Genomic DNA, 26,516 nt, shown 5'->3' with positions numbered 1-26,516 from the left:
CTTGTTCTTTGAAGCTATGTATGTTTACACCTTTGAGTTTTACCTCAGTGTGTTCATATCATGACTAGGGGAGAAATTATATCATTTTCTGGTAACAACATAAGTGAAAATGTTGAGCAAAGGGTCATTCTGTTAAACTGTAATCGGGAAAGCGGTGCGTTCTTATTCTACTTTAACACAATCTTGAGCTCCTCACAAAAGATCAAGTCTGAGTCCAAAACAGTTTGAAGATTGTATCAGGGTTTTTTGGGGGGTCATTAACGAGGAGTGAATTCTTTTTCTGGTTTGATTTCTGGATTTGCTGATAACCCTTTCCGATCGTCTTGTTACTATGGTTATTCTTGCTTTGCTGTCGTCGGGAAACAGTGTGGTGCTCTGCCGTTGTGTGGTCCCCCTCCCTCTGTGTTTTTTTATTTGATAATTATAATGTTCCATGAACAATGTTCTCGTGATGTGACACGCATTTATAAATATGTTTATATCTTAAAGATTCATTCATGACCAACATTTTGAAGAAAATTACAGGAAAACAAAATGAGTGGAAGGAATTTTTATACTCACAAAATGTATTTACTTGATTTTGTTTTTTCTTTTTTCTTTGTTTTCTTTTTTGCCTAACAATTGGAAATACAAAAAATGGCCGGGCAAACAATTTGTATATTGTAAAAAGGAAATCAATTTTTCTGATGTTTTGAAGGTAAACATTAGAACAGTAGAAAAAATATGTGTATCTAAAGTCAAAATATTGTATTAAAGTTGTAATATTTCATTTCCTTTCTCTGTTCCGTGTTGACGCACGGAGCTGAGCTGCAGAGACGTTGGCAATTTTTGATAATTAAAGATGTCATTCAGATGTTTTTGTGCGTAAGAATTTATACATAAATTGCCTTTTTTCGAGGGTTAAGCGGTCTCTAGTTGAACTGGTCGATCGGTGTATTTGAGACGATGACAAAGAAAAAGACGATGAGAATTTAAATCATTCCATTTGTGTGCTTAGTGATTAGAAAATGGAATCAGAGAGCTAGGCTGGATGTCTGCAGATGAAATGTTTTAGTAGATTGGCACGAGAAGATGACATTTTTTGTAGAGTCCGTAATATTTCCTCGTTTTTTGACAAATTTTTTATCGTAGATTGTCGATTGATTTATTACTAAAAAAAAGGTTTGCACATTTCATTCTCCAGATTGGATTATTATGAACGGTAGTTTTTCTTACTTTGGTTTTTCCTCTCAATTCGTAAAATTGTACATTGTCACTTTATTTATGAAATACATATTTATTGCATAAGCAAACACTTCACGAAGGGTTTTCTGTGGTTTATTCTTTCTGTGTTGTCATTTAAGTCTGACTGTGTTGTGTTTAATTAATATTTTAAAAAAATTGTATGGGAAAATTTTAAGGAAAAAAAATTTTGAAGGGAAAAATTATACGATACGAAAATACATCCATTAAATAAAAACTAAACCCACAAAAAGACAAAAACGCTACATCACAAAAATCATTGACAAAACTGGGCTTTCTGAATGATAAAATCACAAACAGTTTTTATTTCAGAAATTTCAAACGATACATTTGCACAATACAATGTATAATACTTGAAAAACCTAAGGCACATTCAACATGGCCTCTAACTCATGCAAGATTTTAAAGGTGGAACATGCAAAGAAATAGGGCGTACCGTTTTGTGATTTCCAATTATTCTTCAGATCTGAATGAAGTACATGAACAGTTCAATTTTTGAAACGGTTCAGAATTACTTCAGAAGATCGACTGTTGCAATCATTCTATATGCCTCTAGAGTTTCATCAATGGAAAATCAGTACACAGTGAAAATTTTGAAACCAAAATGTATTTGCGTCAAAGCGACAACGCCAGACTGAAATAGGTGTAGTAAATCAAAAGATTAAGTATTATAATGTAAATTAAACTAAAAGATGAAATATGCACGGACTTTGATTTTAAAATACTGCAAATTTCCAAAACGGCAAACTTTTTACAGGCATGCATTAGCTAAATCAACATGTTGCACATCACACTTTTTGATTAAACATTACAAAAATCTGGATTTCTTACAAAATTGTCGTAAATTTGGACGGATCACAACACTGGACGGAGACCTCTGTGATTCCCGGTATTTATAACACATATTAAAAAATCACTTGTTTGCCGTTTATTTCAGGAAACAGCACCTTAATCAATCCTACAAATCATGTGACTTAGAAAGATTTGTATGCATTTTTTGAAAACCTTTTTTCATCGAGAACAACAAAAACTTTTAATGTTATGGGTCATGTAAAACTTACTTGGCAGTCAATGACTTCAACTACGTTGAAGTGAACCAAAACCTTGATTAAAAATCAAAAACAACTATATTCTAACTTCAACAACTATATTCTAACTTCTCAATCAAGAAACAAAAGAATACATTTTGGCAAGCAGTTTACTAAATATAGACAAAACCGATCCCGAACAAAGAAAGTTGAATGGTTAATTTTAAATGAAATGAATGAAAAAGAAACTTTAGTTATTAAGAGCCAAAGGGTTACATGCAAAGCTGGTGTCCTGACCATTTAAAAATTCTCCCCCAAAATACTATTTGGATAAAATTCCCATCTTACAAAAAACATACTTTAAAGACTGATAAGAGGCCAAGGATTAGGAGTATCTGCACAACTAAAAATGTCCAAAATTTACTTCGTGGTTTTGTTACATTTCAAAAATATTTAGGCGGACACTTTTCTTGGGCACACTGTAGAACACATGCATTACAAGTATCTCACAAATAGAACACATGCATTGCAGGTATCACAGAGGGCGTTACGATGAACTCGCACAAGGCTTACGCATGCCTATCCACGCGATATAAAACCACTGCCCTCTAACTCCGCCTTAACGCATCAATTCTGTAGTTTCTGCAAACTTGCTTATCAAAGAATCCCTGATGGTAACAAGTATGCAAGCTTTGTACACATTGCTTACCCCAAAACTTCAAGCTTACAGTAAGCAGAAATGTTATGCTTACTGTAACCTATACTATAAACATTGGTCCTCTAGTAATTTACCTAACACACTAATCACCAAAATCACACCCCCCCCCAAAAAAACCCAGTATCTGCCCGCCCATAAAATCCCTGATTGTTTTAGAATGGAATATCTTTTTGCCTGAATATGTTATAAGATGGAATCAGAGATCTGCTTCGTCTTCTGTCGACTTACGAGTCTGTCAGGAATGTTGTTCCACCGTCCGGCGATTCCTGCTTCTTCTGGTGTCTTCTCAGCTTGACCTGGAAAAAAAAAATTAGATTTTGGGGGGAATGTGCCAGTAAATATAGGGAGCAATTTTGATCTGATCTTAAGACCTCCCCAACCACAGAAGCATCTAAAGGCATCTCAAAAATAAAGGGTGAAACAAATTATGTCACAAAATTCTATAACGAGAGCAACCGTTCCCACTTACGACTGATTTTACAAGAGTACAGCTCTCTATCAGAGTGGCTAAAGGTCGTTTCCAAGGCAACAGTACAGTTTTGTAAACAATGCTGAGAGTAGGCCAACTATCACACTTGTTCTTTGCACTTAAATTGCATGGGTCTGTTGGGTTTTTGGTGTTTTTTTTCCCCACAGGCGATGAATTTGCGGCCTTACCTGCAGTTGAAGCTTATTGGTGAAGAACATTCGCTTCCAACCCATCTCGTGGGCCAGTGATCGCATCTCGTCTGTCACCGTGTCGCAGTGCGTCTCGTATATCTGCTCCCATAATGCTTCAGTGTTGCAAATCTGCAAAACGAAAAGTCACATCAGACTGATCTGAAACAATTGGTTGTTTTGTCTTTGTGATCATTGGAAACAAGATTGTTTGTTTCTACTTCTGAATCCCTCCTTCTCTTACCACGCCCCCTCCCTCTTCTGATATGCCCCTCCCACACCCTCCCAATACAATATTTCTATCATTTCCTTACTTCGTACATCAGCTTGCATGTCTGGGACAGCGCCGCGATGTCCTCCAACTCCAAGTATGAGACCATGTAGATGAGCAGCGGGCGGGGCATCCGTACCAAGTAGTCGATGTTTCCCTTGCACAGCTCCTTGGCATACTCCAGTGTTGTCTCGCCGAATACCCGACCGACGTCAACTACACGTAGAGAAAGAAAAGGTGTACATAAAAACATTAGCACTGTAATGTATTGTAGGACATGACATGATTTTTTTACATTACCAGCAAAACGGTTGTAGATTGTACCGAGTATTATCCAATCGAACGTGTGCATGCAAATTCAACGTATCACAGTGTACGTGTTCATCTTTTCAAACCATGGACGAAAAATACCAGAACAATATCGTCCACGATTCCCAGCGTACGTCTGCGATTGGGGTCGTGTACAAAACCTAGGAGAGTCTTGCTAAAAAGTTCAAACAACAGAGGGACAATAGGACGTCCACGATCGACGGTGACCACACGTTTGTGTGTGTAAGTAAATTCAATGTGAACAGTCTGCATGAGAATGGCATGATGCCTGTTGATTGGTCGGTAACTAGCAGCTGACCTTAAAATGACCATTGATTGGTCAAATTTGTTGGAGGTGATGCATGAAATGAATTGCCCGATATGTAGTCAGAGACGTTTTCTGCACAAACACCTGTTCTGTAGACTCGCCCTGGACAAGTTTTAGGGTTCCAAATTCAAAGTGAACACTTTTCGTTTGACCTCACATTGCATGCGATCATCAAATGTGAAGTCTTCATGAGATTCTTTCATTTCTCCTGGCGCCAGTCGACGGTAGTCATTACGAAGTGTAATCTTCCATGTCCTCCAAACTACCTACAGGGAGAAATGTAAACCATTTTTTTTTTTAAGCAACCACAAAAACTTTCACGATGGTAAAGATTTGTTCATCAAAATGTCAGTGATGGTCTGCATTGCTATGCAAAAAAACCCAAATAAACAAACAACAAATACAATTTGGGTACCAAGGAAGTACTGAGTTTTGTTCATGTAAGAAAATACAAAATGTTCATGACTCCCGGCCTTTTTGTTTTAATTAACCTACAAATGTCTATAAAATCTTTAACTGTAGGCCTATTTCAAATTCAGTGAAAAAAAATTAATGTGTATGAAATTTACGCAATAATTAATTAACTGACCGATCATCACTGAGGTTATAAGCATACATATTGATAAAAGTGGCTCCGGAAAGAATGTTGTATCGTGACGCCACTTTTTTCATCATCAATTTGAAGGTCAGTCAAATTTGCAATAGGCCCCCTAATGGGGAAAGGATTCCTCCATGGTCATTGTAAAAATGTTTAAAATACATAAATCTGGGACTGACAAACGTTTCCAATGTTGTTAGAAAATACTTTAAAAATGCACTCGACTCTAGGATGTGTACACAACCAAAGAAGTGGCGTCTGGAAACTACATTCTTTCGCTTACAACAGTAACATACGTGAACAACATGTAGGCCTTGTACATTTGATTTGTAAACAACTGACATTTGACAAATCGAAACATCTTCAAGTTCAAGCCCCTGCAAAGTTTCGCCATAAACTCGGGTCCCATCTTGACAAAAGCACCTTTAATAAAACACCGAAAGACTGACCTCTTTATTGTTGATCATAAACTGGTTGAAATCTTTGGACGGAGACGGTGCTTGGGCGCTAACATCCAGCAAAAGTCCGTCCGTTGGCAGCAACGACGCCATGATTACAAACATATATGACATTGGTCTGGTTCCCCGTCGCCAAATCGATGACTTCGTTACCGATAACGTTTGGTTGCTCGATCAACAATTGACTGGTGACCAGACTAACATAGTGCTTTCTAACTTTCGATGGGTGATGGGCGGAGCGTAAGTGTGAGAGTGGGGGGGGGGGGGTGAATAAGTTAAATATTAGCCTTACATTTTTAGTCAAAATTGGCCAAAAATTGACTTTTCTCAAAACAACGCAGAAATTCATCTGGATGCAAGAGGAACATCAATCAATACTCTAACAAGCACAATTTTGAAGATTTGGGCAAAAATCATCGATTTTTAGAGAAAAAAGGTAATTTTTTGAGCGATTTTACCTTAATTTTTCAACGGAATTTCCCCTTTAATAGCACATCTGTCCATCGATCGATTTGGAATGCGTTCTAGGGCCCTATAGGCATCTTTCTAGCAACTTTCAAGCAATTTCATTTTTTGGCCAAAATTGAAAAAAATGTAAGGGGTTAGCCTAACATTTTTAGTCAAAATTGGCCAAAAATTGACTTTTCTCAAAACAACGCAGAAATTCATCTGGATGCAAGAGGAACATCAATCAATACTCTAACAAGCACAATTGTGAAGATTTGGGCAAAAATCATCGATTTTTAGAGAAAAAAGGTAATTTTTTGAGCAATTTTACCTTAATTTTTCAACGGAATTTCCCCTTTAAAAGCACATCTGTCCATCAATCGATTTAGAATGCGTTCTAGGGCCCTATAGGCATCTTTCTAGCAACTTTCAAGCCATTTCATTTTTTGGCCAAATTTGAAAAAAAATGTAAGGGGTTAGCCTTACATTTTTAGCTAAAATTGTCCAAAAATGGACTTTTCTCAAATAAACGCAGCAATTCATCTGGATGCAAGAGGAACATCAATCAATACTCTAACAAGCACAATTTTGAAGATTTGGGCCAAAATCATCGATTTTTAGAGAAAAAAAGGTAATTTTTTGAGCGATTTTACCTTAATTTTTCAACGGAATTTCCCCTTTAAAAGCACATCTGTCCATCAATGGATTTGGAATGCATTCTAGGGCCCTATAGGCATCTTTATAGCAACTTTCCAGCAATTTCATTTTTTGGCCAAAATTGAAAAAAATGTAAGGGGTTAGCCTTACATTTTAAGTCAAAATTGGCCAAAAATTGACTTTTCTCAAAACAACGCAGAAATTCATCGGGATGCAAGAGGAACATCAATCAATACTCTAACAAGCACAATTTTGAAGATTTGGGCCAAAATCATCGATTTTTAGAGAAAAAAAGGTAAGTTTTTGAGCGATTTTACCTTAATTTTTCAACGGAATTTCCCCTTTAATAGCACATCTGTCCATCAATCGATTTGGAATGCGTTCTAGGGCCCTATAGGTATCTTTCTAGCAACTTTCAAGCGATTTCATTTTTTGGCCAAAATTGAAAAAAATGTAAGGGGTTAGCCTTACATTTTTAGCCAAAATTGGCCAAAAATTGACTTTTCTCAAAACAACGCAGAAATTCATCTGGATGCAAGAGGAACATCAATCAATACTCTAACAAGCACAATTTTGAAGATTTGGGCAAAAATCATCGATTTTTAGAGAAAAAAAGGTAATTTTTTGAGCGATTTTACCTTAATTTTTCAACGGAATTTCCCCTTTAAAAGCACATCTGTCCATCAATCGATTTAGAATGCGTTCTAGGGCCCTATAGGCATCTTTCTAGCAACTTTCAAGCAATTTCATTTTTTGGCCAAAATTGAAAAAAATGTAAGGGGTTAGCCTTACATTTTTAGTCAAAATTGGCCAAAAATTGACTTTTCTCAAAACAACGCAGCAATTCATCTGGATGCAAGAGGAACATCAATCAATACTCTAACAAGCACAATTGTGAAGATTTTGGCAAAAATCTTCGATTTTAAGAGAAAAAAAGGTAATTTTTTTAGCGATTTTACCTTAATTTTTCAACGGAATTTCCCCTTTAATAGCACATCTGTCCATCAATCGATTTGGAATGCGTTCTATGGCCCTATAGGCATCTTTCTAGCAACTTTCCAGCAATTTCATTTTTTGGCCAAAATTGAAAAAAATGTAAGGGGTTAGCCTTACATTTTTAGTCAAAATTGGCCAAAAATTGACTTTTCTCAAAACAACGCAGAAATTCATCTGGATGCAAGAGGAACATCAATCAATACTTTAACAAGCACAATTTTGAAGATTTGGGCAAAAATCATCGATTTTTAGAGAAAAAAAGGTAATTTTTTGAGCGATTTTACCTTAATTTTTCAACGGAATTTCCCCTTTAAAAGCACATCTGTCCATCAATCGATTTGGAATGCGTTCTAGGGCCCTATAGGCATCTTTCTAGCAACTTTCAAGCAATTTCATTTTTTGGCCAAAATTGAAAAAAATGTAAGGGGTTAGCCTTACATTTTTAGCCAAAATTGGCCAAAAATTGACTTTTCTCAAAACAACGCAGAAATTCATCTGGATGTAAGAGGAACATCAATCAATACTCTAACAAGCACAATTTTGAAGATTTGGGCAAAAAATAATCGATTTTTAGAGAAAAAAAGGTAATTTTTTTGAGCGATTTTACCTTAATTTTTCAACGGAATTTCCCCTTTAAAAGCACATCTGTCCATCAATCGATTTAGAATGCGTTCTAGGGCCCTATAGGCATCTTTCTAGCAACTTTCAAGCAATTTCATTTTTTGGCCAAATTTGAAAAAAATGTAAGGGGTTAGCTTTACATTTTTAGCCAAAATTGGCCAAAAATTGACTTTTCTCAAAACAACGCAGAAATTCATCGGGATGCAAGAGGAACATCAATCAATACTCTAACAAGCACAATTTAGAAGATTTGGGCCAAAATCATCGATTTTTAGAGAAAAAAAGGTAAGTTTTTGAGCGATTTTACCTTAATTTTTCGACGGAATTTCCCGTTTAATAGCACATCTGTCCATCAATCGATTTGGAATGCGTTCTATGGCCCTATAGGCATCTTTCTAGCAACTTTCCAGCAATTTCATTTTTTGGCCAAAATTGAAAAAAATGTAAGGGGTTAGCCTTACATTTTTAGTCAAAATTGGCCAAAAATTGACTTTTCTCAAAACAACGCAGAAATTCATCTGGATGCAAGAGGAACATCAATCAATACTCTAACAAGCACAATTTTGAAGATTTGGGCCAAAATCTTCGATATTTAGATAAAAAAAGGTAATTTTTTGAGTGATTTTACCTTAATTTTTCAACGAAATTTCCCCTTTAAAAGCACATCTGTCCATCAATCGATTTAGAATGCGTTCTAGGGCCCTATAGGCATCTTTCTAGCAACTTTCCAGCAATTTCATTTTTTGGCCAAAATTGAAAAAAATGTAAGGGGTTAGCCTTACATTTTTAGTCAAAATTGGCCAAAAATTGACTTTTCTCAAAACAACGCAGAAATTCATCTGGATGCAAGAGGAACATCAATCAATACTCTAACAAGCACAATTGTGCAGATTTGGGCCAAAATCATCGATTTTTAGAGAAAAAAGGTAATTTTTTGAGCGATTTTACCTTAATTTTTCAATGGAATTTCCCCTTTAATAGCACATCTGTCCATCAATCGATTTGGAATGCGTTCTAGGGCCCTATAGGCATCTTTCTAGCAACTTTCAAGCAATTTCATTTTTTGGCCAAAATTGAAAAAAATGTAAGGGGTTAGCCTTACATTTTTAGTCAAAATTGGCCAAAAATTCACTTTTCTCAAAACAACGCAGAAATTCATCTGGATGCAAGAGGAACATCAATCAATACTCTAACAAGCACAATTTTGAAGATTTGGGCCAAAATCATCGAATTTTAGAGGAAAAAAGGTAATTTTTTGAGCGATTTTACCTTAATTTTTCAACGGAATTTCCCCTTTAAAAGCACATCTGTCCATCAATCGATTTAGAATGCGTTCTAGGGCCCTATAGGCATCTTTCTAGCAACTTTCCAGCAATTTCATTTTTTGGCCAAAATTGAAAAAAATGTAAGGGGTTAGCCTTACATTTTTAGTCAAAATTGGCCAAAAATTGACTTTTCTCAAAACAACGCAGAAATTCATCTGGATGCAAGAGGAACATCAATCAATACTCTAACAAGCACAATTGTGCAGATTTGGGCCAAAATCATCGATTTTTAGAGAAAAAAAGGTAATTTTTTGAGCGATTTTACCTTAATTTTTCAATGGAATTTCCCCTTTAATAGCACATCTGTCCATCAATCGATTTGGAATGCGTTCTAGGGCCCTATAGGCATCTTTCTAGCAACTTTCAAGCAATTTCATTTTTTGGCCAAAATTGAAAAAAATGTAAGGGGTTAGCCTTACATTTTTAGTCAAAATTGGCCAAAAATTGACTTTTCTCAAAACAACGCAGAAATTCATCTGGATGCAAGAGGAACATCAATCAATACTCTAACAAGCACAATTGTGAAGATTTGGGCAAAAATCATCGATTTTAAGAGAAAAAAAGGTAAGTTTTTGAGCGATTTTACCTTCATTTTTCAACGGAATTTCCCCTTTAATAGCACATCTGTCCATCAATCGATTTGGAATGCGTTCTAGGGACCTAAAGGCATCTTTCTAGCAACTTTCCAGCAATTTCATTTTTTGGCCAAAATTGAAAAAAATGTAAGGGGTTAGCCTTACATTTTTAGTCAAAATTGGCCAAAAATTGACTTTTCTCAAAACAACGCAGAAATTCATCTGGATGCAAGAGGAACATCAATCAATATTCTAACAAGCACAATTTTGAAGATTTGGGCAAAAATCATCAATTTTAGAGAAAAAAAGGTAATTTTTTGAGCGATTTTACCTTAATTTTTCAACGGAATTTCCCATTAATAGCACATCTGTCCATCAATGGATTTGGAATGCGTTCTAGGGCCCTATAGGCATCTTTCTAGCAACTTTCAAGCAATTTCATTTTTTGGCCAAAATTGAAAAAAATGTAAGGGGTTAGCCTTACATTTTTAGTCAAAATTGGCCAAAAATTGACTTTTCTCAAAACAACGCAGAAATTCATCTGGATGCAAGAGGAACATCAATCAATACTCTAACAAGCACAATTGTGAAGATTTGGGCAAAAATCATCGATTTTAAGAGAAAAAAAGGTAATTTTTTTAGCGATTTTACCTTCATTTTTCAACGGAATTTCCCCTTTAATAGCACATCTGTCCATCAATCGATTTGGAATGCGTTCTAGGGACCTAAAGGCATCTTTCTAGCAACTTTCCAGCAATTTCATTTTTTGGCCAAAATTGAAAAAAATGTAAGGGGTTAGCCTTACATTTTTAGTCAAAATTGGCCAAAAATTGACTTTTCTCAAAACAACGCAGAAATTCATCTGGATGCAAGAGGAACATCAATCAATACTCTAACAAGCACAATTTTGAAGATTTGGGCAAAAATCATCAATTTTAGAGAAAAAAAGGTAATTTTTTGAGCGATTTTACCTTAATTTTTCAACGGAATTTCCCATTAATAGCACATCTGTCCATCAATGGATTTGGAATGCGTTCTAGGGCCCTATAGGCATCTTTCTAGCAACTTTCAAGCAATTTCATTTTTTGGCCAAAATTGAAAAAAATGTAAGGGGTTAGCCTTACATTTTTAGTCAAAATTGGCCAAAAATTGACTTTTCTCAAAACAACGCAGAAATTCATCTGGATGCAAGAGGAACATCAATCAATACTCTAACAAGCACAATTTTGAAGATTTGGGCCAAAATCTTCGATTTTTAGATAAAAAAAGGTAATTTTTTGAGTGATTTTACCTTAATTTTTCAACGAAATTTCCCCTTTAAAAGCACATCTGTCCATCAATCGATTTAGAATGCGTTCTAGGGCCCTATAGGCATCTTTCTAGCAACTTTCCAGCAATTTCATTTTTTGGCCAAAATTGAAAAAAATGTAAGGGGTTAGCCTTACATTTTTAGTCAAAATTGGCCAAAAATTGACTTTTCTCAAAACAACGCAGAAATTCATCTGGATGCAAGAGGAACATCAATCAATACTTTAACAAGCACAATTTTGAAGATTTGGGCAAAAATCATCGATTTTTAGAGAAAAAAAGGTAATTTTTTTAGCGATTTTACCTTAATTTTTCAACGGAATTTCCCCTTTAAAAGCACATCTGTCCATCAATCGATTGAGAATGCGTTCTAGGGCCCTATAGGCATCTTTCTAGCAACTTTCAAGCAATTTCATTTTTTGGCCAAAATTGAAAAAAATGTAAGGGGTTAGCCTTACATTTTTAGTCAAAATTGGCCAAAAATTGACTTTTCTCAAAACAACGCAGAAATTCATCTGGATGCAAGAGGAACATCAATCAATACTCTAACAAGCACAATTGTGAAGATTTTGGAAAAAATCATCGATTTTAAGAGAAAAAAAGGTAATTTTTTTAGCGATTTTACCTTAATTTTTCAACGGAATTTCCCCTTTAATAGCACATCTGTCCATCAATCGATTTGGAATGCGTTCTATGGCCCTATAGGCATCTTTCTAGCAACTTTCCAGCAATTTCATTTTTTGGCCAAAATTGAAAAAAGTTTAAGGGGTTAGCCTTACATTTTTAGCCAAAATTGGCCAAAAATTGACTTTTCTCAAAACAACGCAGAAATTCATCTGGATGCAAGAGGAACATCAATCAATACTCTAACAAGCACAATTGTGAAGATTTTGGCAAAAATCATCGATTTTAAGAGAAAAAAAGGTAATTGTTTGAGCGATTTTACCTTAATTTTTCAACGGAATTTCCCCTTTAAAAGCACATCTGTCCATCAATCGATTTAGAATGCGTTCTAGGGCCCTATAGGCATCTTTCTAGCAACTTTCCAGCAATTTCATTTTTTGGCCAAAATTGAAAAAAATGTAAGGGGTTAGCCTTACATTTTTAGTCAAAATTGGCCAAAAATTGACTTTTCTCAAAACAACGCAGAAATTCATCTGGATGCAAGAGGAACATCAATCAATACTTTAACAAGCACAATTTTGAAGATTTGGGCAAAAATCATCGATTTTTAGAGAAAAAAAGGTAATTTTTTGAGCGATTTTACCTTAATTTTTCAACGAAATTTCCCCTTTAAAAGCACATCTGTCCATCAATCGATTTAGAATGCGTTCTAGGGCCCTATAGGCATCTTTCTAGCAACTTTCAAGCAATTTCATTTTTTGGCCAAAATTGAAAAAAATGTAAGGGGTTAGCCTTACATTTTTAGTCAAAATTGGCCAAAAATTGACTTTTCTCAAAACAACGCAGAAATTCATCTGGATGCAAGAGGAACATCAATCAATACTCTAACAAGCACAATTGTGAAGATTTTGGAAAAAATCATCGATTTTTAGAGGAAAAAAGGTAATTTTTTTAGCGATTTTACCTTAATTTTTCAACGGAATTTCCCCTTTAATAGCACATCTGTCCATCAATCGATTTGGAATGCGTTCTATGGCCCTATAGGCATCTTTCTAGCAACTTTCCAGCAATTTCATTTTTTGGCCAAAATTGAAAAAAGTTTAAGGGGTTAGCCTTACATTTTTAGCCAAAATTGGCCAAAAATTGACTTTTCTCAAAACAACGCAGAAATTCATCTGGATGCAAGAGGAACATCAATCAATACTCTAACAAGCACAATTGTGAAGATTTGGGCAAAAATCATCGATTTTAAGAGAAAAAAAGGTAATTTTTTTAGCGATTTTACCTTAATTTTTCAACGGAATTTCCCCTTTAATAGCACATCTGTCCATCAATCGATTTAGAATGCGTTCTAGGGCCCTATGGGCATCTTTCTAGCAACTTTCCAGCAATTTCCTTTTTTGGCCAAAATTGAAAAAAATGTAAGGGGTTAGCCTTACATTTTTAGTCAAAATTGGCCAAAAATTGACTTTTCTCAAAACAACGCAGAAATTCATCTGGATGCAAGAGGAACATCAATCAATACTCTAACAAGCACAATTGTGCAGATTTGGGCCAAAATCATCGATTTTTTGAGAAAAAAAGGAAATTTTTTGAGCGATTTTACCTTAATTTTTCAATGGAATTTCCCCTTTAATAGCACATCTGTCCATCAATCGATTTGGAATGCGTTCTAGGGCCCTATAGGCATCTTTCTAGCAACTTTCAAGCAATTTCATTTTTTGGCCAAAATTGAAAAAAATGTAAGGGGTTAGCCTTACATTTTTAGTCAAAATTGGCCAAAAATTGACTTTTCTCAAAACAACGCTGAAATTCATCTGGATGCAAGAGGAACATCAATCAATAATCTAACAAGCACAATTGTGAAGATTTGGGCAAAATTCATCGATTTTTAGAGAAAAAGAGGTAATTTTTTTTAGCGATTTTAACTTAATTTTTCAACGGAATTTCCCCTTTAATAGCACATCTGTCCATCAATCGATTTCGAATGCGTTCTGGGACCCTATAGGCATCTTTCTAGCAACTTTCCAGCAATTTCATTTTTTGGCCAAAATTGAAAAAAATGTAAGGGCCTTACATTTTTAGTCAAAATTGGCTTAAAAATCCAATTGGCTAATAAATCCAACAATTTAAGACTGATTTTGTACCAGATTTAAAAAAAAATGCAAGGGGTTAACCTTACATTTTTGATCAAATTGGGAGGGAAAAAAATCACCTCTCCAAAGAAACTCTCCAATGCCTCTCGCTGCACGTTGAGCATGGGTGGCGCTGTGTGATCATATTTTGGTTTAATACCATCATAAGAAAAGTTTAAGCAAACAAGCTTTGATTGTTTCTCACGATTGTATGCAGTTTATTCCAAAGAGAAAAAAAAAATAACAGGATTTTACATGATTAGTAGATGAAGATGAAAACCGAATACTTATGACCAGCACTGGACTTCAACATTTTGTAAAAGCTGGGTAAGGTACACCAGAATGAGCCAATTGAATTGTTTGCTTTTGAGATTCTATAACTTTTTTTTACTCCTTTTATTTGTCTGTAATTACCCTTCTATCATTAACAAAATCCCCCTTCTATCATTAAAAAAAAAAGAAACAGAGATTACTTCAATGTACGTTTTTGACCATGACTAATACTCAGACAAAACTAATGATAATTTTGTAGATGTACAAAGTAAACATACCAACTTCCTGAAAACAGAATGACAAAATTCCATCAATCAACAGTTCTAATGGTAAACTTGTTTCTATACTTAAATGTTTTAATAACTTTTACTGTTGTAGTATTTTTTTATTTTATTTTGAACTTGTTGGAAGACAGATTTTACGCCGCCCCTTTTTGTGTGTGAAATCAGTGAAAAATTTTACAAAACCTGTGACTGGTTTTATTTTAAGCACCACATGAAACTTATATTTTTTCTCCAATGCGTTCACATTTCGAAAAGCATGGTTAGTGAACTTTTTGGGCTGAAATGCAAAAAAATCTGAGCTCGAATAGACACCATCATTCAAATCACTTATTTCACTGACTCGTTCAGTTATGTTGCAGCATTTTTGAGTTAATCTACAGAACATAAAACCCCTTATATATTATAATTATTATTTAATTACACAAACCTAAGACTAACACTTAAAAAAACTGTTTTAAAATGTAAAATGTTTTTAATACGTAAATCCCTATGAGCACCAGATTTGTGATGAAAGGCATATACAAAAAAAACTCCAAATCAACTACAGAAAAATAATAAAAAAAGCAACTTTACACGGTTTATTATTTCCCTTTAAATACAAACAACACAAAATAGCTACATTGTCCATAATATTCCACTGGTCTACAAACAAACATTATTTATGCCAACGTGAAAAATAGACGTTCGAAGTTATTCACATTAATTAATGGCATCGATTGATTTTTATTTTTAAAAAGAAACAAAATATTGGCAAGGGATTATTTTAATTTAAAAAAAAAAAACCCGACTACATTCTAAATAATGTTCATGCACTATCTTTGTCGCAAAATGTTGTTTCAAATCACAACAGTTTGTTTATGCAAATATGCATTTTATATACACTGTCTTTAAAAATATATCGTGGGCTGATTTACCAAAATACCATTTCTAATAAAAAGCTACAAATAGTTTGAATGCATAGTTGTGTGTGAACGTGCAAAAATACCGCTTCTATAAAAGTGTCTTGAAAATAGTTGAGTGCTCATAATGTGTTCGTAAAAACACTATTTCTATAAGTGCTTTTTTAGGAATAATGTCATCATGTTATGAATTGAAGTTGTTTTCCAATCAGAAATAACAAAAAAATTGATTCAAAAATCCAGTCACCAGACTGAAATAGCAAAAAAAACAGGTGTAAACAAGACTAATTTAAATAGATCTCTAGTAAGGGGTATTACAAATCCATATCAGGCAGTTTATGCTGGTCGTATTATTTATCGCCTAAAATGGCATACAATCAACTTAATGGGAGTTGCTTACTTACTGGTAAACCGTTGGCGTTTATCTATTATCGCGCATGCAGACCTGGCATCGGCTGATGCGTGTGCGCAGGGCGCCGGCCTTGAGCGTCTCGGAGGCCGGGGAGCTGAACTGTTCGTCCGAGTCCACCGTGGTCAGCCAGAAGCTGTAGGTGGTGGCGTAGTAGTTGCAGCGGCCGTCACCGTGGCATTCGATGAAGGGGGAGGAGCGGAAGTCTTCCAGGCAGGAGCCGGGGGAGGATAGGGCCTGGCCTGAGCCCTCAGCACCGGCACCCGTGTGCTGCGACAAAAGAAAATAACAACAGTAAAAAACAGGTGTAATACACAAAAGCTTCATTGTTTCCTCAGTTGGAAAAAACTATTGTTCAGACATTCACACATTTCGTAAATGCAGAGTTGCGAATTTGGGTACACACTTCCATGAATAACCATTATCAGAAGGCCTGGGCGAGCACTGGATTTTTCCACACGAGTACTCGCAAAGAAATTTCTCACGAGTATTCCAGTACTCGCGAGTAGTTGACCAAATTCCCATAAAAGCAGAAAAATGAAATGCGAAGGTACGACGGGTAGTAACTACAAGCTAGAAGGCCGACGTTAAAAACAATCGTTTCAAACACAGATATTTATGAGGTCTTATGAATCTAACATATGTCAGTCAGTTTGTGTACATGTACATGCAGTTAGTTAGAACAATCTGAGCTGAGCTCTCCAGAGACCTCGTAAATATCCATAATGGAAAGGATTTTTTTTTTTGGACGTTGGCCTTCTCTCCACAGACCACCTTTCAGGTTGGGTTGAGATTGATGACTGAACTTACTGAACCTATTAAACTGAAATGGCACATGGACACAGAAGCGATACGCGATCGGAATGTCCCCCAGTCTCACTTGAAAGCCAGAAAGATAAGAAAAATCTCTCTCACCATCATGAAGCTGTATCCAATCCACATGCCCCGCCACCCTTGCGGACAGACGGGGATATCCAGCGACTGACTGTGGACGGCGATGACGTGAGCCGGCGCCTCACAGACCGCGCAACGACTGATGAACGGCTCCAGCACGTCGCCGCCGAACGGCGCCATATTCATGGGCATGGGCTCCGGGGTGGACAGCCAGTAGGAGTAGTCGTTGCGCGAGGCTACGTGGCAGATGTTGTTGATGTTACAGAACATGAAGGGCATCGTGCTGAATCGGCGCAGACAACTGCCGGCACTTCCTGAAATTTTTTAAAAGTTGCGATTGGATTTGGAGTTAACTCCATGTCTGTGGAATTTGAATGTTATCTTAAATCAACTGGAGAAGGCTTTGAACCTTAGACCTCCAGATTGCCGTTCCGGTGCTCAACCAACTGAGCTATCCAGCCCTATGTTGGTGGTTCCCCATTTTGTCAATGTCTTTGTCAATGGTTTGTAATCAGACCCCTAACCCATATATGCCCTGCAGCCAGGGATCGTGCCCAAAGTCACGATGCTAGCAACATAAGCAATGATGCAAACCTGGGAAAAAGCAAACGGGGATCACTCAAGATAGGATACAGCTTTTATTACAAATTTTTCAAATAAACCACGAATTGAAACTGACCGGGTGCCATAAAGTAATCCTTTAACTTGTATGACACAAAATAGACATTCCGACTGTATCCTTGAGGAACTGGTTTGGGTTGTTTCCCCCCAGCTTACCTAAGTCCTGGCCATGTGCTCTCTCGTTGCCTTGTACGTACAGCAAACTGTAACCTTCCCACATGAGGTTGGTTCCGAACGGACAGGCGGGGACCTGCGAGGTCTGGCTGTGCCTGGTGATGAAGTAACCCGTCAGGACCTGAGGTCCCGGCAGGCCGTTCAGGCCGGGCTCGCCGGGGAAACCTTGTGGTCCAGCAGAACCGGGGAAACCTGGAATGTGATCGAAATGGCACATTAACACATGTGTCATATTGTTCGATATCCCTGCTGGTCAGGCTGATAAATCATTAAGCAGCCTTGACTATGGGTAAAGCACACTGTTTGAATCAAACCATTATTAATCATTCTATAAATTTAGGGTCCAAAGTGTGACATTTGTCCTGTCCCTGTTACCATGGTACTTTGTAATTTGCCATTCAAGTATCATTAAAAAACTTCAAACGAAAACTTTAAAGGGTGTCGAAAAATGACGATTTTGTTTCTTTGGCTTTACCAGTGGTTTCAAAATCACGTGAAACCTTGCTCTTTACAAACCAAATTAAAAATGATGTTTACATGGTAATCTTTTGCTAAAAAAAAATTGGTTAAAGTGGTCAGAAATTGCCTCAGATTGCACCACAGAGCGTCTAGAATCCAACATTTTGTAGGGCCCTTAGGCGGGCCCGAACCCCAGCCCGTTAAGGCTTCACACTCCATTAATTCTGATCAAGGTATGTTCCCCCCCCCCACCCACTTTTGACGCCCTCGGTCCCCGAGCAGATCACATACCTTTGTTCCCTTTGGGTCCCTCTGCTCCAGGTCTGCCGTTGAATCCAGGGTTACCGCTGGGTCCTTCGTCACCCTTGTCGCCCTTGGGACCTCTGGGACCGTTGGCCCCGCGGTCTCCGTCCTGTCCCGGCACTCCGTCTGAGCCTCGTGGGCCTTGGGGTCCGATGTCACCCTTCGTTCCCTTCATCAAGGCCATGTTGACAGGCTCGGCTTTAGGGAACGGAATGAAATGGTATGAGAAACGTAACTATCTAAGTAACATTTCTCTGCTTATGACAGTGGGTTCAGAACAACACCCTGCTTACCACGGTAAATAATTTCCTGAGCAAAACCAAACAGGTTTCCTACAGGAATCTCATTCAATGTATCGGACATTTTACTGGGTATAAGCTGCAGGATTCTGAACAACTTTCCTGTAAATGTCCAGGAAAAATGCAGAGCTCTTTCGCACGGCAACTTGCAGGGATCTGATCCCAGATATGAATTGAGATGGGCCCTTAGCACCTCCATTAAACTCCAGACAACAGCTAAGCGCCATTTTTGTTCGGCTTACGACATTGGTTCCTTACCTGGTTCTCCTTTTTGTCCACGCAAACCGTCACCTCCCTTCTCTCCTGACCCACCATCCTCACCGTTAGTTCCTGGCGTGCCTCTACCGCCAGGCCTGCCTGGCAGACCCTGCGCACCTGTCGGGCCGGTGTCGCCCTTGGCACCTGTTTGGCCAATTGGGCCGGTATCTCCCTAAACATGGATGGAAAAGAAACAGACGTCAGGACTTAATTAGGGCCTTGTCGAATATACTGAAAATTAGAATATGTCATCATCTACCCAATGTACTAAATTCCATTTTCTTGAATCAATATTCACCCACGATGTTTTTTTTTTAATCATACTAGCTGCATGATCTTGTGTTATTTGTGTCAAACGCCACACTTTTGAGGAAATCCACTAAGGCGGTAGGGGTCATCAGCAGTTACTGGCCAGGTTTCACTTGCATGCAAGAGAATACTATGCACACGGGCATTATAGACATAACCCCCGACTTGTAGGGAGATCCTCTTGTTGGTCAGAACTGGTAGTAGATCGTGAAATTGCTTCCAGCTGAGCGTACCCTTGCAGTTGTAGGGTCAAAGCAACCACCTGACTGACTTATGACATCATGATCATGATCCTGTACCATCCAGAAGTTGCCCAGGATCTGATCTCCCACGACAGGCGTGGGTTAAACTCAACAGGCTTCGCACCGGAGTCGGGCGTTCAATGCAGACATGTGGAGGTGGGGCCTATCCCAGAGCCCAGCTTGCGAATGTCGAGCGGAGCCGCAGACTGCTGACCACATCATCTCCGAGTGCCCCCTCTATCATCCTCCAAACGAGTACCATGGCCTGATCGATGTTGATGCAGATGCAGCAACTCGAGAGTGGCTTCTCAGCAAGCACCCAGAGATCTAACTACTTTCTTGATTTTTTTTGGTTTCACACGCAAGAAGATTATGAATCATGAATTAACCCTAACCGCTAGGCCACGTTTCCCCTTAAGGACTTGACTAGAACTCTTAGGACCAGTGCGAGACTTACCGGTGGGCCTTGAGGTCCTGGTATGGGTACCGGGGTGGGTCCTCGTGGGCCGGTTTCACCTCGCTCTCCCTTCATTCCCAGCGCTCCCTGTCTACCGTCTTCCCCTGGGGCTCCGTCACTACCAGGGGGACCTGAGAGAGTGAGGGGGGGGTTAGCAGTTGAAAAAATTGTCATGCTGTGACACCATGACAAGTGACTCTGGCATATGGCAGAAATTTGTGATTTAAACAATTGACATCAGGTGACCAATGACAATGATTAAAAAAGGGAGAAAATCTTAGGTCATGAAGTGACATTTTGACAAAATAGTCGTCCGAACAGTGGTCACAAATTGACACAAAAATTGACACTGACTTTTAAACAGGAGTGAAACTGGCAATGAAAACTTTAGTCATAATGTGACACTTGTGACAATGACAATGACAAAAAAAAACTATGTGAACAACAGTCACGAAGTACCACTACAATCACATTGACTCGTACAAATAGGGGAAATTACGGAGATTCAAACAATTTTGCTCAGCGGCTCGATGAAAATGGATCCGAAAATGGATCCAGTAAAGAGACATTAGGCCTACAACGCGCCTAATTGGGCAACAAAACACGTTTTAAATAAATTTATATTAATTGGAAAGAGAATTTGAAAGTAGAAGGGTTTTACATCTTTTCTCGGGAACGGTAAAATTTTAAGTTTCTTTCCTTTCAATCAGACCTTTGAAATAGGATAAGTAAACAACCCAAACCTTTAGGTTCTGCCCAAAGATGCTTTGGTAAATAACAGCTGTAAATAACGTCCGACACAAAAGGCGTGCACAAATGGCTGACATGCATGTGATGCATGCGTCTGTTACAGTTCTAGTGATTCATTGGAAATTAAGGCGCACATTGGAAAGGCGCACATAAATTTGCCGACGTGCGCAGAAGGTGGGGCCGAATGAGTCCATCTACGGGACCCTAGAGCCTTTCAATAACTTACCTTGTCTACCCTGAGGGCCCGGCACTCCTGTGCTACCCTTGGGTCCAACCAGCGCCTCCCCGGCCCGTCCCGGCGTGCCCTTCTCACCACGAATGCCGGAGAATCCCCGCTCCCCTGGTTCACCGTCCGCACCGGGATTGCCGTTCTGCCCAGGCACGCCCATTGGGCCGAGGTCACCCTTGATGCCTGAAAGAGGCAAGAAAGGGTCAAAGGTTAACGAAAGTCAAAGGTCTGTTGACTGGTTGACAACTCTGAGAATCTACAGTCTTAATTGGGCAGAAACCAGCGAAACTTGTTAAAATACCTGGATGAGGACAAGATAAAAAAATAATATTGTCCTCATCCAGGTACTCTTACTGACAGAATATCGCAGTCATCCGGGTACTTTTTACGAAAGCATAAAATACGCCGGTTTTTTTTTTTGCCACTGGAAGCCTGATATACATAATAATGTACAATACTGTAGGAACAATAAACAAAAATGTTGTCGACCCACGGAATGACATCTACAGTCTAAAATCATGTTTCCGATTTCCAAACACATTTTTCCTTTTTAAAAATTTTTCTTTCTGCTTTTCTCAGTTTATCTTGCCTTCCGTAATTCATGGCACGAGACAGTTGAGTTGGACGTACCTGGGTTTCCTGGGAGACCGATGATTCCTGGTGACCCTGGGGTGCCGTTTCTCCCTGTACACAACAAGATTCCAAGCATGAAAAACATTATTCAAACAAAAGTTGATTTCGCATTGTTCGGTAAATTACTGTGAATCAGATTCAGTTTTGGCTGCAACTGAGCAGCTCTACAAGTAGTCAAGTCTCTCCGTCGGTTGGTTGGTTTGTAACAGACTTCACGAAATGCCTCTCTTGGCCATCAATCGGGCCCTCGCAACAACACATGAATCGGGTTCATGGCCCTGAATTGTGACAGTTGCAAAGGTCTCCACTGACCAGCGATTACTTTATTGCAGTTGTGGAAAATTGGGTCACTAGACTCAAAAAACAGATGTTTGTACTAAAAACACTTCACATTGGGACTGGCACCATACTGCACACAATATTGGTGTTCCACATGCACCAAGCATAAAGCTATAAAACGATCCATGCACCAACTGACATTCAACAAATACGAATCCTATATTTCAAAATACAACCACGTGAGTAGTAGTGCATTATAAAAACAGACTTTTACATCAAGTACACGATTTAATGGCTACAACAGGTCTACAGTTGAGCCGCAGCTCCGAGATCATTTCGAGCTTGTTTTCAAGTGGTCAAAAAGCCTCCACTGTTCATGTACTGAGCCCAAATGAGACTGCAACTTTGCGTTGTGACTTACCGCTGTCTCCCTTTGGTCCAGCAGGTCCCTGAGATCCTGATTCACCGGGTACACCACGTTGTCCTTTAGGTCCTAGTTCACCTTGGGCCCCGTTCTCTCCAGGTGGGCCCGGAGGTCCAGTGAAGCCCTGTAGCCCACGGTCTCCCTTCAGTCCATTCAGGCCGTTGGGTCCGGGATCGCCTGTTGACAGGATGGGGACAGGTTTAAGGAAATGTTTAGGGTAGCATGCAAGATTAAACAAGTGGTGACTTGAGGTTGACCTACATGTATAAGGCACCCTGTTTAACCATGTAAAACCTTAGGGTTAAGCTTCAGCCGTTTTGGAAGAACTCACCTCCGTCTCCCTTTTCACCCGCCGGACCTTGGGCGCCCTTCATCTCCAAGCTGCAAGGCACGACCATCACGTGACCCTTCTCACCCTGAGGTCCTCCAGGGCCTGTCGGACCCGGCGTTCCCTGAAATAATCAGAATGTAGGTACAATGATGTAGAAGTGGTTAAAGTCTGACCAAACCAGCATGGCCCATCGGGCCAGCGTTTATCTCCGGTGTCAGGAGCATGAAACAACTGAGAATATTTCTACTCCCCTTGGATGGGATATGTCAGTCCATCCGGTGAAGTGGCTTGCCCAAGGACACAACACACAGCCAGCGGCTGGATTCGAACTCCAGACCCACTGATCACATGTCACAAAACTCTGACCACTTAGCCACACTCCCAACAATATCGAAAATACTGGATATTTATGTAAGCCAAACTGCGAGTTACTTCGCATTCTTCCCCAACCCATACTTTTGCACAGAAAAGTGTTGTCATATTTTTGTGTGTGTGAATACAATGTGCAAGTAGTACAGAAAACTTCACTGGAATACGAAGAAGATTACCCAAACCATAAACTTGAGTTAATTGAGAGCGTTTTGAACCAACAGTTTCCGCGCTTCAAAATTATTTACCCCTGTTCATCAGACCATGAGACCATAACTCTGCAGCAGCTCCCGATCAGCACAATCAGGTCTCTGCCCTCACAGGTACCCATTTATGCTCCAGACTACTGGAAGTGTAACTGCAGTAAAGTGTCTTGCCCAGGAACACGACTCACCTTAGCTCCAGAAGGTCCCTCTCGTCCTGGCAAGCCTGGCTGACCTTTCGCCCCTGGTATACCCGGCAGACCCTCTCGCCCGGGCGCGCCTGTAGTACCCTCCGGACCCATCTGGCCCTTCTCACCCCGCTGACCTGTAGGTTAAAGGTCAAACAGTCTCTGTATTATTCTTACCCGGTTCACCAATATCACCCATCTGGCTTTCTAGCCTCATTCCTAAGCCCCTCAGTTTCCTAGAATTTCCCACCTGGCGCCGAGTACCAATCATCTTACCTGGTTCACCAATATCACCCATCTGGCTTTCTAGACTCATTCCGAAGCCCCTCAGTTTCCTAGAATTTCTCACCTGGCGCCGAGTACAAATAATCTTACCTGGTTCACCAATATCACCCATCTGGCTTTCTAGCCTCATTCCAAAGCCCCTCAGTTTCCTAGAATTTCCCACATTGTGCCGAGTACCAATCATCATACCTGGTTCCCCCATATCACCTATCTGACCTTCTAGCCTAATTTCTAAGCCCCCCTCAGTTTCCCATAATTCCTAGCTTAGTTACCAAGTACCAATCATCTTACCTGGTTCGCCCATATCACCCATCTGACCCTTGAGGCCTCTCCGTCCTTCCAATCCAGGCACACCCCCAGGCCCCGGTTCTCCAGGTCCCCCCGTGTCTCCTTTCAAGCCGTCCACGCCAGGCAGCCCCCGGTCACCCTTGGGTCCGTCTACCCCCGGCGGTCCATCCTCTCCGGCCGGCCCTGGTCCGCCAGGCTGGCCGTTCTGTCCAGGCAGGCCGGATTGGCCCTGCGGTCCGGGGAAACCTTTCTCACCCTTTGAGCCTTCGAGCCCATCCTTGCCCCGATCACCCTTCTGACCAAGGGGACCTGGGTTGCCGTTGACGCCGGGGAGTCCGATTGATCCCTTGTCACCTGAACCAAGTTAAAAACAAATCTGTTTTATTCTTCTTTTCTCCACTGACCGCAAAGGACTGTGGTATCTCTGAACAATTTTGCCTGCCAATGTGAATTTGTCCAGCACACGAGGGCCTCAATGGGGCGTCGGCTTACCTTTACTACCAGATAGTCCATTCTCTCCTTGCTCTCCAGGGGGTCCAAGTTGGCCTGGGTTACCTGCTAATCCTCTGTCTCCCTTCTCACCTGAATCAAATCAAAGCAAGAGAAACAAACAAAAAATTTTAACAAGGGAAGAATATCGGCATATTTTGTAGTTCGAGTATCATCCGCTATCCACGGAGCCAAGTCTCCTGTATAACATCTGATATGTCAAAGCATGCAGATTTATGCGATCTCGCTCCTCAGCCAATCAGAGTCCACTTTACTAAATCCTGACGTCATTTCATTCCCAAATCAGGACTAAAACTGTGATTGGTCAATTCGAGTGCAGCGTTTTGTAATGCAACAGAGCGCGGGACTACAACCTTTGTTGCTGTGTCTGGGGGAATTATTTTTATCCATGTCTATGACGCAACAGCAGGTGAATGACCAAAGACCCGATATAGAAAGCACCCGCTGATTGGTCAAAATCTAGAGGTCAAGATGCGGTTGTCTTGCATAATTAATCAGGGAATTTGCTCAAATGTAATAGACCATGGGGTTATGGAGCATTCAAATAAATTATATTGCAGTTACAACTATTTTGCAGATGTTGTATTAGTTCTCATAATTTAACAATCAAGCTTACAATCTTTGGGGTTATTAAAACTGGAGTAAGTTTCCAAATTTTGTGACGACAGACTCTGATGCAGTTTGGCCTCAGTTGAGGTTTTTGACATGATGGATGTTGCTACCTTAAGAAGGCTTGTAATTTTGACAAGCGTTGCCTGTTGCTGCTCTTAGCAGGGTTTCTAGCTAGAATATTCTAGGGATTAGGGTTAAACTGAGGTTTTTCACATACAATTTTACCCAACCTAATGAATGGGTTGACTATATCCTTGCTTGGAATGTCTTTGATACTCACCCGGTCTGCCGTCCAGGCCTGATGGCCCATCCTCCCCTGGTTCTCCGGCCGGACCTGGTAGACCTAGATCGCCGGGCCGACCTGGGCGTCCAGCCTCACCCTTCTGACCCTTGATGGCAGCAAATCCTGGTGGGCCGGTAGGTCCCTGAGGTCCTGGCTCTCCAACTTGACCTGGGGTGAAAAGGGGATAAAAAAAAGGGGAATCATCGTTTATGTATCGCCAGTGTTAGATGATTTAGATGGTTTGATCCAACCTGGATGTGAACAGGAGACGACTGGATTGCAGTTTAAGAGCTCTGTAAGAACCACTTACGAGTCCTAGCTGGGCTGTTCTGAAATGGGCAGATTCTGAAATTGGGGAGCAAGGACACGAAAGAAATACCCGAGATCTCCTCGCCAGCCCATCCTTAAACGGACGGAGCGTAAATCTGGGACACACCAAGAGAAAGAAGGGAATTGGTTTACAAAGTTCTGCGGGGCCAGCCCATTCTGAGATGGACAGAGTTTGAAGATGGGACTTGCCAATGGATAACAGGATTCAACATACCTGGTTCTCCTATTCTGCCGTCTTCTCCTGGGGGTCCGTTTGCTCCGGGTATAGAGTCCCCAATGGCCCCTGGTTCACCGGGTCTGCCGCTCGGTCCCGGAGATCCAACGTCACCTGTGATCAATGAAACACAGGAAGTGCATTTCAGTGTTAAAAGGTGGACTAATTTTCATTGATATAACTCTGATTAAAACCAATACCCTTCTGAGATCTTTCAAAGATTTTTTTAGGGTTACCCTTGTCTCCTTTGGGTCCGTCTGGTCCAGGTTCGCCATTTCCACCGGGTTGTCCCGTAGATCCACGTGCCCCAGGTGCACCAGGGGGTCCCGTACCCCCCTTCAGACCCCGGGGCCCTTGTATGCCGGGTATGCCTGCGATGCCGGGATCGCCCTGAGCACATCAATTCAGAA

At 39.8% G+C, this 26,516-nt stretch overlaps 2 protein-coding genes across 2 annotated transcripts in view; both read right to left on the bottom strand.

The window, feature by feature from the left end:
- Nucleotides 1-1,516: 1,516 nt before the first annotated feature.
- On the bottom strand, nucleotides 1,517-5,740 carry LOC119724230 (F-box only protein 36-like). The gene is made up of 5 exons (XM_038195186.1): nucleotides 5,601-5,740; nucleotides 4,711-4,819; nucleotides 3,960-4,132; nucleotides 3,646-3,777; nucleotides 1,517-3,284 (listed from the first exon to the last, which is right to left on the bottom strand). The coding sequence occupies exons 1-5, from the start codon at nucleotides 5,721-5,723 to the stop codon at nucleotides 3,213-3,215; spliced, it is 609 nt and encodes a 202-aa protein (XP_038051114.1). The 5' UTR covers nucleotides 5,724-5,740; the 3' UTR covers nucleotides 1,517-3,212.
- Nucleotides 5,741-14,486: 8,746 nt separating this feature from the next.
- Nucleotides 14,487-26,516, bottom strand: part of LOC119724229 (collagen alpha-5(IV) chain-like) — a 42,913-nt gene continuing 30,883 nt past the window's right edge. Inside the window, exons 24-39 of the mRNA XM_038195185.1 lie at nucleotides 26,343-26,496; nucleotides 26,107-26,220; nucleotides 25,560-25,730; nucleotides 24,650-24,739; nucleotides 24,161-24,511; nucleotides 23,588-23,721; nucleotides 22,825-22,945; nucleotides 22,491-22,670; nucleotides 21,788-21,841; nucleotides 21,155-21,340; nucleotides 20,179-20,309; nucleotides 19,171-19,342; nucleotides 18,602-18,811; nucleotides 17,834-18,043; nucleotides 17,078-17,370; nucleotides 14,487-16,432 (exon numbers count right to left, since the gene is read on the bottom strand). Of these exons, the coding sequence (XP_038051113.1) occupies nucleotides 16,175-16,432; nucleotides 17,078-17,370; nucleotides 17,834-18,043; nucleotides 18,602-18,811; nucleotides 19,171-19,342; nucleotides 20,179-20,309; nucleotides 21,155-21,340; nucleotides 21,788-21,841; nucleotides 22,491-22,670; nucleotides 22,825-22,945; nucleotides 23,588-23,721; nucleotides 24,161-24,511; nucleotides 24,650-24,739; nucleotides 25,560-25,730; nucleotides 26,107-26,220; nucleotides 26,343-26,496 (2,829 nt within the window). The 3' untranslated portion in view covers nucleotides 14,487-16,174. The remainder of the gene's footprint in view (nucleotides 16,433-17,077; nucleotides 17,371-17,833; nucleotides 18,044-18,601; nucleotides 18,812-19,170; nucleotides 19,343-20,178; nucleotides 20,310-21,154; nucleotides 21,341-21,787; nucleotides 21,842-22,490; nucleotides 22,671-22,824; nucleotides 22,946-23,587; nucleotides 23,722-24,160; nucleotides 24,512-24,649; nucleotides 24,740-25,559; nucleotides 25,731-26,106; nucleotides 26,221-26,342; nucleotides 26,497-26,516) is intronic.

Source organism: Patiria miniata, unplaced genomic scaffold (genome assembly GCF_015706575.1).
Source record: "Patiria miniata isolate m_02_andy unplaced genomic scaffold, ASM1570657v1 HiC_scaffold_18, whole genome shotgun sequence".
In the NCBI taxonomy this organism is placed as follows: domain Eukaryota; kingdom Metazoa; phylum Echinodermata; class Asteroidea; order Valvatida; family Asterinidae; genus Patiria; species Patiria miniata.
Note: the sequence above shows the minus strand (reverse complement) of the source record. Positions and strands in the feature narration are given on the sequence as shown.

Coding starts and splice junctions, on each gene's coding strand:
- LOC119724230 (XM_038195186.1), bottom strand. CDS start 5,723: ATGTCATATATGTTTGTAATCATGGCGTCGTTGCTGCCAACGGACGGA. Junction 4,820..5,600: donor TTATGATCAACAATAAAGAG/GTCAGTCTTTCG, acceptor TTCTCCCTGTAG/GTAGTTTGGAGGACATGGAA. Junction 3,778..3,959: donor CATGCAAGCTGATGTACGAA/GTAAGGAAATGA, acceptor TTCGTTTTGCAG/ATTTGCAACACTGAAGCATT.